Source organism: Muscardinus avellanarius, assembly GCF_963383645.1.
Source record: "Muscardinus avellanarius genome assembly, chromosome: 6".
Lineage (NCBI taxonomy): Eukaryota > Metazoa > Chordata > Mammalia > Rodentia > Gliridae > Muscardinus > Muscardinus avellanarius.
The window spans coordinates 94055614-94070687 of NC_137791.1; the positions used below are offsets into that span (position 1 = coordinate 94055614).

General features: G+C 36.3%; 1 protein-coding gene across 6 annotated transcripts in view; it reads right to left on the reverse strand.

Moving 5' to 3' along the window:
* The window catches only part of EXOC1 (exocyst complex component 1), a gene marked incomplete at both ends in the record, with an annotated part of 56487 nt that overhangs the window by 18287 nt on the left and 23126 nt on the right, over nt 1-15074 (reverse strand). For all 6 annotated transcript variants that reach the window (XM_080697920.1, XM_080697917.1, XM_080697919.1 and 3 more), the window contains 2 exons: nt 1577-1682; nt 7639-7788. In XM_080697920.1, the coding sequence (XP_080554046.1) occupies nt 1577-1682; nt 7639-7788 (256 nt within the window). The remainder of the gene's footprint in view (nt 1-1576; nt 1683-7638; nt 7789-15074) is intronic.

The following is a 15074-nucleotide window of genomic DNA, read 5'->3' on the forward strand; positions in this document are numbered from 1 at the left end:
AACCTCTTAGATATACACCCTCAGTCCATTTTATCTTTTATTTTTGAAACAGGGTCTCACTAAGTTGCTGCTTTTGATCCTAGGTAACTGGGATTACAAGCATATGCCAACACACTCGACTACGTGAATTAAAATATTTTTAAAGATAAAATTTAAGAACTCAAGGGGTAAGAAAGAAAAAGGTTAGGTTAATGCAATGGTAACATTAAGATATTATTATACTTGCTTTAAGTTGTATTTTTATTTTCGTTTAGCTCGTCTTCATATACTGAAGATCTCTCAATATATAATGGTTCGCTAACAAGGGGTGACGAATATACTTAATGAAAACATTAAACATGTAACTGCATTAATAATATGCTCTTTACTAAAAAAAAAGCATAACATAATCACGGCGAAACACTAACAAGGATATAAACACACTGCCGTTGAAGAACAGTCAGCCTTTAGGATGAGTTAGCATTTTTGTTTCCAAAAGCCCATTGTCCCAAGATTCATATTAGTATCTTTACCAGAGTGCAGCATATTTGCAGACAGATTCAAACCATCTCAAATGTCTGGATTCATATAATTGGTAATTTGGTGGTGTATTTAAAAAAAAAACACAGTGAATTATAAAATAACTACCTACTAAAAACAATTTTCTCCCTCCTAAAGGGAAGAATGAAAATGTGCTACCAATTTTTCAGTCCCGTTTCCTGATTACTTAAGTTGCTTGGGACATAGACTCCTTTCAACAAGCAAATGCTAAACTCATGAGTCTAAAGGAGAGCTATGCAGACACACTGAGGAGTACACAATGTTGCCCTTTAAGGCCAGGTTTGGACTTGAATAGGCACAGAACTCCACCCAAAGGGAACTCCAGAGATGGGTGCATGCAAGAGCAGAACTTGGCCTCAGCACATCACTTTCCTTAACTTGATACCTTCACTGGATACTCTTACAATGTTTTTGTCCATTTAAAGTATTTTGAAGCAACAAAAAATAACATATTCCAAATAAATAGCTTTAGAACAATAAAGTAAAATAGGGAGAACTTTTGCTGATAGTTTTAGTCCCCTAGCAAGTATTTCAGAATAAAATACTTGAACTTTCTTTAATTCAAAATAGCCAGTGAGAAGTAAGAAGTCAGGAATCAATTTCATTTCTCTGAAGAGAGCAATGACTTAATAGATCTATGACTTGCCCCCAACTGTAAAAAAAAAAAGGTCTTTTAGGGAATCAGAAACTGAACTTTCAAAATCGGATGGTCTTAGACTAATACTTTCTTTACCAGACTGCACTTCACTTTCTCATCAAGTGATTTTCTGATAAATGTACATATTTAATTATAGCAAAAATTACACAATTGCTATCAGATTTACATACTGTGGAATCTTAGTCAATAAAAAGCAAATTTACAGATATATCAGATAAATTTTTTTCTGTGAAATACCTGTAAATCAATTGCACTTGACCCCTTTTTTCATGAATTATATTGTGTCTTCTTATAGCTCATTTAATAAGTCTTAGAATTATTTTCATAAATAAAACCATTCTTAATAGAAAGACAATAAACCAACATGTCTAAGCTTACCAAACTTCTTGCTTTCTTTAGTTGTGCCAGTCATCTTGATCTTTGCAACTTCAAAGAAATCTTTGATTTCTCTTTCATACAGTCGGGATAAATAATCCATGTAATTCTTAAAATAAATGTTAAACATACTTCGTATTAAAAAGTAGGCTATTTTTGTCATTTAAAAATCAAGTAGGCATTATAACATTAAAAATTTACTAAAACAGAAAGTCTAACATAATTATACTTCCATTTTGATTTATTACCTTTCATACTTTTTTTTTTTGGTACACTGAAACCACTGATGGTTTCAATGTTTTGCCATGTAAAGAATAAAGATCATCTTTTCTATCAAAGTGGCAATTTACACAGAAGTACGCTCCTTTCCATTTCGTAACTGTAAGTTTGGACATTCTTGTTGTAACGGTACATGTGTCTGTATGCTCTTCTTCTTGAATCTTCCCAGTGTCAGCCATCTTAGCTCATAGAAACTTTAGTTGACCAGGAATCTTTCAAAATGTTAAACTTTGTTTTAAACTTACTGTCTGTCTTACAAAGTGGCCAATCACGCAGAATATGAACCAAGCCCTCAACAATCAGGGTAAGGGGCAGAATCACATTAGGGATGAAAACAAAGCGGATTTCCTGCTCACCAGACTGTTTGTTGGTTGTATACCTTTCTGCACAGAAGTAAAATCCTTTGACAAGTTACTTTCAATTTCATGAGTTTTTATTTGCAGCTTCCCTAGAATCTATAAAAGTGTTTTACTGCTATAAAAGTGTTACAATAATTTTTTGGTCTTTAATGAATTTTTTCTTAGAATAATTTCCTAAGGTTCGTAAATGTCAAGGAGTATAGGAATCTTTAGGACTCTTCCTCCATATCACTGTATTGCTTGGCTAATACAGTATCAATAGCACTGAAGAACAACATTTAGTTTGACTGACCTTTGTTGGCTGGGGTGTTACCCCAAAAAGGTTATTTTTATACCTCACAGTTTCATTATTTATTTTCTTAAAACAGACTTGATTAACTCTTCTTTAAATGAAGATATTTGTTATTAGCATGAAAACTCTTTTCTTGATCATCTCTGCTTATCAGCACATAAAAATATCTCATGCTCTCAGGAAGTATTCTTCAATAGTGGGAGACTATATATTTTTACAAGTCCTTAAGGTAAATGACATGACACAGAGGTTAACTAAATAAATTTAGATAAATCCATAGAAGAAAAATGTTGCTAGCAATTCTTTTAAATTTTCATGGGATCTAAGCTTCACCTTCCTTTGTTACCTCAAATTAATATATCAGTTTTTAGAACAGGTTTGCCTACAAAGATCAGTTGTACCTTTTAAAAGATATATATTACTGGGTGTGGTGGCACATACTTGTAATCCCAGCATTTGGGAGGCCGAGACAGAAGGATAGCTTTTTATGGACAGCCTCAGCTACTTAGTGAGGCCCTTTGCAACTCAGTGAGATCCTGTTTCAAAATAAAGAATAAAAAAAGGGCTGAGGGTGTAGCTCGGCAGTAGAATGCCCCTGGATTCCACCCCCAGTACCAAAAATAAATAAATAAATAAATAAATAAATAAATAAATAAATAAATAAATGTATATGTTATGTACTCAGAGTTCACTACTGATTTTCTTAACTATTTTATAGCTGCGTCCTCACAAAATAGCATTTGGACCTTGCCCTTTTAAAATTTACAGGCCAAATATTTCTACATAATTTCTAAGAATATTAGTCAAATGCACAGTTCTTTCTCATGATCTTTGTATAACTTCAAAAACAAACATAAAATAAAATATACCTTAAAATTAATTCCTATTTCATTGGGCTGTCTCACCTTTTCAATGGAACTTATGTGACAAGAGATCTTTCTTTCTGGTATTTAACAGAAATCTCTGATGGGAATGGCCAGACAGGTGTTCTTGTACTGATCCACTGATTTACTGAATACAGAAAGCTGTCTCTCACTGTATTATTCCTTTTAGTACCTAACTCAAAATTTAACTATCTCAAATTTAAATATTATCTCAGGCAGTCTTTTCAATTTTATTTTGTGCTAACTATAGAGTCTTCCAGAAACCTCTATTTTTTTCTTTTTCTTTATACCATAAGGCAAATTCAATAAATAGAAAACTAAGGTTGACAGCTGTCTGAGTAACCTTTCAGACTGTCAATCTCAGAAGGTTGTTAGACGAGAAAAGCTAATGTCCTACTTAATCATGGACAGATCATCCCTCATAATTGTCCTACAAGCATAACCCAGAACCATGGATAGATGCTCTGGTCCTGGAGAGGAAGGAACCTGGGCAGTTATACTACATAACCAAAAGACCTCTGTCATCCATAAGCTCTAATTACATATAATAAAAATAAGGCGTCTGCTTAGATTCAGCCTCTGGAGAGCTGCAGGCAACAACTAGTGATCCTTAGCCCTGCAGAGTTTAGGACAGACTTTTCCTATTCCCTTCCAACAGGATGAGTTGTGTGCAAACAACTATCAGGATATTATGCATTATTTTGTAGACAAAAAACACTTGTTTCCTTCTTTTTCTTCTTATTCCACTCATTTCTTCTTCCTTTTTAGATAAAATTCCAGGTTTTGACAACACTTTAGCAAACAAATTAGGTCATGAAGAAAAAATATATAATTTACCCAAAGCTCAAACCACAGGGTCAAGTAATATTCCTGGGAAAGAAATCAATTTCATTTAAAAAGCTCATTAATACTGTCACTCAAAACTATCCTCTGATCAGAGAATGACTCCATATGTCATCACTGGGTTGGCGCTAGTCTTGTTTCTTCACTTTGAACTACATTCATGAATACTGCATTATATATAAAGACAGCGCAATGATACTCACTGAGAACACAATTAGACAAAAAGCTTATTGATTACTTATTTGAATATTCACTAGGGGACAAAGCACTTGTTGACACAAAACTCTTACGGATATATAATTTATGTTTAATTATTAATAATATTAATCCTCCTAAAACTTCAAAAGGCAAAGAATTCCAGTACTGTAAATAATGTTTCTTAAGACATCTCTAAATCAGAATTCTGTTGAATAAAAATAAAACAGAACAAAACAAAATATAACAGTAAAACTGCTTAACATTTAATAGACTAATTCTGAGAAACAAAAGTAATCTTATCTAAAATAGCTACCCAGATAAGATGTATATTAACACCTAAGGAGATGAAAATTCCTTTTGAAAAGCATTAACTATTATTTTAAAAGATTATTTATTTTATGGGACTTCTGTTCCTTTTTATTATCTGAGATTATTAGTAGAGGAGCTAGCTTATACTTTAAATGGGTAAAGGTACCTCAAAGAGGAAAATATATGATGCTGTGTGTGTGTGTGTGTGTGTGTGTGTGTGTGTGTGAATAAAAGAATGTCCTACTGTCAAATATGCTGATACCAATGCATTGATAAAAAAAGACAATCAGCCTTTTTCTTGGTATCACACTTCTCAAAAATTTCTATCTAACCCTCTGCCTTCTCCTGATGTATGAATCTAATGAATCTAATATACTGGACAGAAGTTGCTTTTATATTGACAATTTTAATATTCTCAATCCAGAAAGACAAAACATATCCATCTTTACAATTCCAGGACATTCTTTTCAGTTATACTGTCCACACAATTTTTATTAAATTATTAACACAGCTTAGGTACTTCTTGAATTATTTATTTTTAAGCTCCAAATTAACAAAATAATTTTTAATGCTTCTCACAATTTTAATTAAATTGTTCTTTTAACCAGGACTATCCAGAATAATAAAAGTGTGTGTGTGTGTGTGTGTGTGTGTGGGAGGGGTACTGGGGATTGAACACAGGGGCATTCTATCTCCAAGCTATACCCCTAGCCCTATTTTATTTTTTATTTGGAAATAGGAAATAGGGTCTTGCTAAGTTGCTGACACTGGCTTTGAACCACCACATCTGGCTACTAATACCTATTCATATATTTGAGTTAGACAGGTGTCAGTTCCTTCGCACTATTTTTAAAACTGGGATAAGATATACAATTTCTAAAGATCACAGCATAAAAGCCAGAAAAGTCCTGTCCTTATGGTTTTCTGCAACAACAGCCATTATTAAATCTAAGGTGAATCCTGATATTCCACTGCTCAAAACCTTCCTGTCTCACCCCACCCTCCAATGCCACAAACAGTAAAAGTCAAAGCCTTCCTGTGATCCTTAACTCCTTCAAGATCCATCCTGTCCCCCATTCAGATTCCCTGTCCAGCTCGCTGTGCTTTTCCTACGCACGCCAGGGACATTCTACCTTAGGGTAACGTTAACTGCTGGAAAGCTTTCCTCCATAAATTCCCCTTGTTCAACCGCTCCCTTTTACTTGTAAGATCTGTGCTCAAATGTCACCTACGCTGATCACCCTATTTGACTCTGGATCCTTCCCCGAGTCCTGGAATTCCCTGTTTTATTTCCACCAGAGCACTTACCAAGACCCTCTAACTCACTATATAATTCACTTTTTTATCTGATTTTTTCTTCTAAAATAGCACTCTTAGAGAGTGAAAACGCACCTGTTTTTTTCCAGTGCTGAATTGCTGGCGTTCACACTTGTGTTAGCGTCTGTTAGGTACTCAACCTACTTGCTGAGTGACAGATGAATGAATGCCTCTGCTCCTCCTCGACTGCTGAATTTTGTCACTGACCTATTACACTGTCCTAACTTCCAGTCCTGGCAAGTTTGGCATCATCCTGTTGCTTCTGCCTTTGGAATCTCTAGCTTTTTATATTATCTCTATTCCTACCGTCATCTTCCTGTTCTAAGACTTTATTTCATCTGAATTATTACATTATGTTTTTAATTAATTTTCCCCTTTAATCTTTTCCCTTGTTTGAGGAATGCTATTAGGTCCCATACCTCATGTCTTTCAACATAATTTCTCACAGTAGAGTATGGAATTTCTGCTTTAGTTGTGCTAAACCACCTCATTATCCTATGGCAGGGCATATTTTTCCCACCTTTGTCTGTACATCTTGCTTGTCTATCCCCTAGGTACCCTTCCTCTTATTTCTGGTTTATTTAAACACATCCATTATTTAAAACTCAGTGGAGGTCCGTTATTTTCCATGAACCCTGGTTTTAAAACATGGGTTTTCTTTTCTAAGCCACCATATATTTAAATTCATTTCCAGTTTAGCACAATTTTTTGCTGACTGTTTTTTTGCCTGATTCCTCCTGGTCAATTTTAAAGCTTCTTGGAGGTAAAGCCTCACTCCTTATGTCCCAAATGCCTGGCATAGTAGAATGCTTGCTTAATCAAGAGGCACTTTGTACTTACTTCTGTAAAGAAACTCGGGAAATAATTATAGCTAACTAAATTATTAACTAACCATTTAATTAAACTGATGAATGCTGCTTAAGGCTAAATATTAATTAATTATTTATTTTTGGTGTTAGGGATTAAACCCTGGGACATTCTACCTCTGAGCTACACCCTCAGTCCTATTTTATTTTTTAACTTGAAACAGGGTCTCACTAAATTCTTGAGGCTGTCTCAAACCTGCAATCTTCCCGTCTCAGCCTCCCAAGTATAGGGATCACAAGCATGCGCCACCATGTCTGTCTTTCCTATTATTTTATACTTAAGTTCAAAATGTAGCTATTCTTAGCTGGGCATGGTGGTGCACGCTTGTAAAAACTGTACTTGGGAGGCTGAGATAGGAGGATTGCACAGGTTTGAAGCCAACCTCAGCCACTTAGTGAGGTGCTCAGCAACTTAGTGAGACCCTGTTTCCAAATATATTATAAAATAGGGCGGTGGGGGTAGCCCGGAGGTAGAAAGCCTCTGGGTTCCATCCCCCAGTACCACACACACACACACACACAATGTAACTGTTCTTTATCCAAGCAAATAAATAAAATTACTTCTATTCCTGGTCCATGAACATTCAAAAATTCAATTATCTCCTACTTGGCTAAGAATATACTTTGGTATTTCAAACTTGGGAAACTAAATATACAATCTTCTGATTCTAAAAGATTATGCTCCATACTCAGCAAACAACTCACATCAAATCCATACCTTTGTTAGCCCCTCATATTTTCCGTAATCTGTACTCTTTAGCCACTCCATCAGCTTGGCATAACGGAGCAAGTCTCTATGAAATGGATGATGATTGGGTAACGTCAGTTCAACAGAGTGCTGAGCAAGAGTTGAACTCTGATCATGACCCTAGGGTGAGTAAACAAATAAAGAAACATTATTACAACTGAAAATTCTGAACAATGACCAAACCAAGTGGGCCAAGTAAAATGAACACTGAAGAATAAAACGCAAGTACTTACTAGTACTTCTATCATCTTGGATATTACCAACTGAACAGCAAAAGTAGTCATAAACATGCAAGAATGTCACTCTGATAAATAAACTTACCTATTCTAGCTTTCAAAGAAGAATGTTTTAATCAAGCTTGTTTCTCTCATACTATATTAATTTAAAATTTACTAATCAAATAAATTTCTTGGTATAGACTCCATTAAGAAACACACCAAATAGGGAAGTCATTAAAAAACCATCTACATGCCGGGCGTGGTGGTGCATATTTGTAATCCCCGCACTTGGGAGGCGGAGATAGGAGGATGGCGCAGGGTTGAAGCCAGCTGCGCTGGCTTAAGAGACCCTGTTTTCAAATTTAAAAAAGTATAAAAGTAGGTCTGGGAGTGTAGCCCGGAGGTAGAAGGGTTTCCAGGAACCCCAATACCACCAAACAAAAACAAAAACAAAAAAAATCTACATTTTGTTACTCCCATTGGGATCTATAATATTCCAAATAATAGATTATATATATATATATATATATATATATATATATATATAAAAGATAGACTTTTAGAGCCAGGAGGGACTATAGATAACTTTGTTCTGAGCTCTCTAAAATAATAATGTAATTTTAATTTTTATTTTTTCCATAATTTGTTAAATAAATAACTATAAATTACATTGTTTTTAAACCTTAGTGAGACTTATATAAGTAAATTAATAAATATTAATGAACGGCTTTGGGCAGATCATGTATCTTTACTTTTGCTTTGGAAAATACAGACCTGGAAGATCATCTGATCCAAGAACTCTATTTTCTAGAAGAAACTGAGGGCTCAAAGAATGAAATAGTTTGCTTAAGTTACATAGAAAAAAGCTAGCATTAGAACCTTGGCAATATGGATCTCACCTATGTCTCCTTTAAAACAATATGTCAAACAAAAGCATCTTAGACAAAAAATTACAACTGCCAACTACTTATTAGTATCAAACAAACAAAACCCAAACAAACCTCCCAATCCTCTTTTGAGCAATTTAGCTCTCCTTTACTACTTAATCAATATCTGTCATAAAACTTGAAGTCAGTGTCTAAAAGATGGAGAGTTTAAAGTTTAAAAGAGTAGATTCCTCTTGAAAATATAATTTCCCAACAACAAGCAAAGGACAACACAAGCCAGATTTATTTTAAGTCATTTTAAGTTAGTCTGATTTGCCTTGTCAGAAGTTTTGTCGCCAAGTATTTGTGAAAACTGCATTAAACGACAGACTGTTTAATCTGGAAGGCTGGTTGCCTCATTTCCTGGAAAATTTACTTGGAGTGAATTATAAATGTATGCAATACCAGAAGATATACATTAGCTTAGTAAGCACCCTGAATTTAGACAGTTCAAATTCTTTGAACTTAAAAGCTAATTATTTCATTTAATTTCTAGGCTTTATACAAAATGTAGTGGTTACAGCTTTTTTTCCTTTCTGCAATACTGAGGGTTGAACTCAGAGAGCCTCAGATGTGGTGCGTGCCAGACAGACCCCCTATCACTGAGCTGCACCCCCAGCCCTTATTTTGAAACAGGGTCTTGCTAAGTTGCCCAGGTTGGCCTGGAACTTGCAATCCTCCTGCCTTAGCCTTCTGAGTAGGTGGGATGACAGGCATACATTAAATATTTGGTTATAGCATTAAAATTTTTAAAATGTTTTTATAGATAGTTTCACAATAAGTTTATTATAAAAAGTTAATTCCTGATAGATGTAATTTACTTACTCCATGGATTCAAGCAAATATTTACCCACATACATTTTCTTTTAAATACAGGGTATTTAATAGAAAAGCACCTCTAGAGTAAGGAAGAGTCTTATAAAGTGCTAAAGTATCCATCATCACCAGAGTCTCTTCTTCATTACAATTTTCTTTTTTTGGTGGTGGTACTGTGGATTAAATCCAGGGACATTTCATCTTTGAGCTACACCCCCAGCCCTGTTTTTTATTCTTTACTTTGAAACAGTGCCTTACTAAGTTGCAGAGGTCACTAAGTAGCTAAGGCTGGGCGTGAACCTGTAATCCTCTTGCTTCAGCTTCCCAAGTACTGGGATTACAAGAGTGTGCCACCATGCCTGGCTTTGTTAGAATTTTCAAATCATCAGAATACTCTAGTGATACATACATACATACACGGTTATTGCAGCAAAAATTCGCAACAGTCAAATTATGGAGCCAACCTAGGTGAGAATGAAGAAAATATAGCATATACACACATAGTAGAATTTTACCCAGCCATAAAGAACAAAATTATATCATTTTCAGAAAAATGAATGGAACTAGAGAGCATCGTGCCAAGTGTGGTCAGCCGGTCTCAAAGGCAAGGGTCACAATCTCCTCAAGGGTCACAATCTCCTCAAGGGTCACAATCTCCTCTCATACGCCAAAGCCAGAGAGAAAACAGGAAACAAAAATGACTTGGGGTTAGTGTGGGAACCAGTAGAAGAGTGGAAACAAAGTGGAGGAGCAAAGTGGGGAGAAAAAAATGTAGGACTGGGAGAGTTCGGGTCATGTCTTGTCCATATATACAGGTATCTCTCCCATCCTCGCTAACATGTATGGGAGGGAGGGAGGGAGGGAGGGAGAGGGGCAGGATGCAGAGGGAGTACACCAAGTGATGTGTGCACTGATGCTTATATCACTTTGAATCTCACTATTATGTTTTACAATGCACCTTAAAAGAACAACATTTTTTTTCAGACTGTTGGACAATGTCCTCCTTGTGAGGTTATATCTTCAATTTAAAATGGAAATAGGGGCCTGGGAATGTAGATCATCAGTAGAGTGCTTGCCTAGAATGCACGAGGTGCTGGGTGTAATCTCCAGTATACCCCCCTCCCACCCTACAGACACCTAAAATCTAAAATGGAAAAGAAAAATTAGGACTCCTAATTCAGAAACTATATATAAAACTCTGCATATTTCTAAGATTCATCTTATCTATTTAGGTTAAGTTGGAAAACTGGGCTAGAGATGGCAGAGAGGTATCAAAAAATTGAATGGACTAGTTGAAAGTAACAAGGAAAGGCCAGGCGTGGTGGTGCACGCTTGTAATCCCCGCACTTGGGAGGCAGAGACAGGAGGATCGCCCAGGTTCGAAGCCAGCTGTGCTGGCTTGAGAGACCCTGTTTCCAAACAGGTCTGGGAGTGTAGCCTGGAGGGGCTTCCAGGAACCTCAGTACCACCAAAAAAAAAAAAAAAAGAAAAGAAAAGAAAAAGAAAATAATAATAAGAATACAGAGGCAAGGGAAGTTCACAGCTATCATGGATGTTATTTACAAGGTATGTTTGTGTACACAGGTCCATAATCTGTTATTCTAGAATCCAAAATTTACGTTTGGTGGCAAAACTATTTTGGTGGTAAAACTTGACCTGAATTGACACAGGGTTAGTTTTAATATTTAGATAGTTTTAACTGCAGACTTATGAGTGTTTAACTGAAGTGGTTATACTACACAATATATAGTATTTGTATCATATCACTTTTATAAAATGTGAACAATTCTAAAAATAACAGCTGACTCCAAGAGATTTAGATGAGGAGTAATAAACCTGTGCGGCTGTTCTTTCCTAGGTGGAGAGCTACAGTGTTGAAAATGGGACAATTCTACTTATTTGGTCTCTATTAGCCCTGGGCTCTGCAATCTCTGACCGTGGGCCCCACACTCTCCAGGCCTGGGCTCTGTGCTTTCTGGGCCTGGGCTCTGCGCTTTCTGTCCCTGGGATCTGTGCCTTCAGGCCCAGGAATTTCACATCCTTACCCGCACTGGTGGAGGGTATCCAGTGTAATCTTGGAGTAACCTCCTGTGGCCCTGTGCAGGTACTGCTCCCTGGGCACTAAGGGCCTTCCCTGTGTCTCCTTAGGGTCTGACCCGCCCACCTCAGGGGTGGGCCACCAGAGCTTAGCCAATCCGGGTCCCTGTGGCTTCTCTGGAAGCTCATCCACTGAGAAACGTGGATACCTTACTGTCTTGTGGGCCCGGGTCTCTGGAGGGCACAGTGTGCCACTGCAGGTGCCAGCTTCTGGTGAGTGCATGGGCTTTTGGATCTTTCCCTCTATCCCTGAAGCGTGACGCTGGTTGCTTAAGATGTTGGAACTCTGCTTCTGCTTTCTGCACGTCAAGTCCTTGGTTTACTTGCCGGAATTTCTTGGGGCTGTGGAGTTGCTAGTTAACAGTTCAAGCCGGTGGCTTGATATAGTGCCAGCTGCCACACCAGGTCAGCTGCATGCTTGGGCTCCTTGCTGCAGATCGTGCGGTCTGAGTTTTGGATATTCTTCCGCTGTGGTTCCCTTTTTTGTGTTTTTGTTCATAAATAATTTTGCTGCTTTCTTTTTCTTGTCAATGAGCTGTCTTCTCGGTAGCTGATTTTTGTTACAGCGACTGAGATGTGCTGTCTCAGTTGCCATTTTCTTCCTCCCCCAATTCTAATAATTTGGAACGTCTGGGGACCCACCTACATTCTTTCTGTGACGTACAGGCTAACAATAAATACGAACAAAATTAATAACATTAGGTAAAACACAAAGGCACTATCATTGGACTATTCTCTATAGTTGCCAAAAAGAGGTCAATATAAGCACTATGTTACAGGAATTTTTTGTAGTGGTCACATCCAAATCATGTTCAGAATTCAGCAGACTTACGTACGTACAACCCAAAGCACACACAGATATTCTAGTTTTAGGCCTAGCGATGTCTCCAAATGATGAGTCTTAATTAGTTTCAAAACTATTTTTGTTCTACAACTGCTTACTCAATCTATCACATGATAAGTTATATAGTTTAGAGTCAGGAAAATTCTTCAGTCATTAAAATCTTTCTCTCCTAAAAATGGAAGAATTGATTATTAACATATGAATATTTTACAGTTTACAAAGTTTTTCTCACATATAGTATTATTTCAAGTTATCATGGCCTTTTCATATCACAATCACCTGAAAAATTCACCTTCTCTTATTTCTTGTGGCACTGGGAATTGAACCCAGGAGCATTCTACCTCTGACCCACACTGCTACGCCCTACCCTTTTTAAATTTTTTTGTTTGTTCGTTTTGAAACAGGGTTTCTCTAGGTTGTTGAGAATCTCAATATACTGTTGAGGTTCGCCTTGAACCTGCGATTCTTCTGTCTCAATCTCCCAAGTACTAGGATTACAGACTGTACCACCATGCCTGACTAAAAGTTCACTTATATTATAAAAATTATCATTACCTTCAACCCATTGCTATTTTTTTTTTTTTTTTTGGTGGTACTGGGGTTCCTGGAAGCCCTTCTACCTCCGGGCTACACTCCCAGACCTATTTTTACATTTTTATTTGGAAGCAGGGTCTCCTAAGCCAGCGTGCATGGCTGGCTTCGAACCTGCGCGATCCTCTTATCTCTGCCTCCCAAGGGTGGGGATTACAAGCATGGGCCACCAGGCCTGGCTAACCAATACTATTAAGATACATTGTTATTAGTGTTAACAAAAACTAATTTTAGAGAAAATGGTTACAAAATGACTATAGAAAATAGGAAAATTATGTATTTAAATTGTTAAATTCAGCCAGTAACATAGAAGCTATAATATGTAAAACTTTATTGTGTAAAGAACTTTCCTCTTCATATATTTAAAATATTAGCCAGGCATGGTGGCACACATGTGTAATCTCAGTACTTGGGAAGCTGAGATCAAATTGCAGATTCACAGCCAGTCTCAGCTACTTAGTGAGGGCCTCAGCAATTTAGTGTGACAGTGTTTCAAAATACTTAGTGAGACCCTGTTTCCAAATAAAGTATAAAATATGTTTGGGATATAGCCTGGAGGTAGAAAAGCCCCTGGGTTTTACCCCCAGTACCATAAGAAAAAAAAAAACAATAAAAAATAAAAAATAAAGCTGAGTACAGTGGCGCATGCTTATAATCCGGGTACTTGGGAGGATGAGACTGGATTGCAGGTTTGAGGCCAGTGTCAACAACTTAATGAGGCCTTCTGCAACTTAAAAAAAAATATATATGGCTGGGGGTGTATCTCGTAGGTAGAATGCCCCTGTGTTCAACCCACAGTTCTGAAACAAACAAACAAACAGACAGACAAACAAAAAGAATTTTTTAAAAAAGGGCTGGGGTATAGCTTAAAGGCAGAATGCCCCTGAGTTCAATCCCTAATTTCACAAAATAAAATACTATGTCAGTGCTCATAGTGTTTTACTATAAATAACAAATCTCTAACAATGTATAACATGTATAAATTCTAATCTTTACAATAATTTTCTAATATACTTTTCTTCTCATTTTGTGATGCTGGTATGAAACCTAGAGCCCTGTGCATACTAGGCAAGCATTGTACCACTTAGCTATATAACCCCTGCCCACTTATTTTAAAAATGGCAAAACCCTTATTAATGTTCTTACAAATATTTTTTCAAATTAATGAGATATACTTTATAAAAACTTGATGAACTATAAATTTTCAGTAGCATTATGCTATTAATTTGTAATAAAATGAACATTGAACACTATAATAGCCAAGCAACATTATAAGTATTGAATTTACATAAAAACATTAATCTTTATATTACTCTAGGAGGTAGATATTTTTATTATCCTCACTAAAATAAGGCAAATAAGGCTGCACAAAAAGGTTAGTTAACTTGTTCAAGGTCTCCTAGTTATGAGGTAGCAGAGTTATGATTTGAAACCGAGGAAGTTTTGCTCCAGTATCTGCAATCTTACATACTTTGCTATACTGGCATCTAACAAAAGTGATGTATTCAGATCAAATTATAAGTAAATTTTCAAGATATGGAAATTATTTTCTTCTGTGCTATATTATGTTTATTTTTTATTTCTTTGAGGTACTAGGAACTGAACTCAGGAATGCTCTACTACTGAGTTACATCACCAGCCCATTTTATTTGTTTGCTTTTGTTTTTTAAATTTTGAGGTAGGGTCCACAAAACTTGTGACCCTCTTTCTACAGCCTCTGACCACTTCATAGTTAAGACTACAGTTTGTGCCACCATGTGCAGGTATTTTTTTTTCTTAATAACAACAAAATCTGAGTAATGTTCTAGCAAACATCATAAAAATGGAACATAATCATAATACTTTGCCCCCCCCCTTTTTTGGTACTGGGGACCGAGACACACTCCCTATTTTATTTTGAAACAGGAACTCACT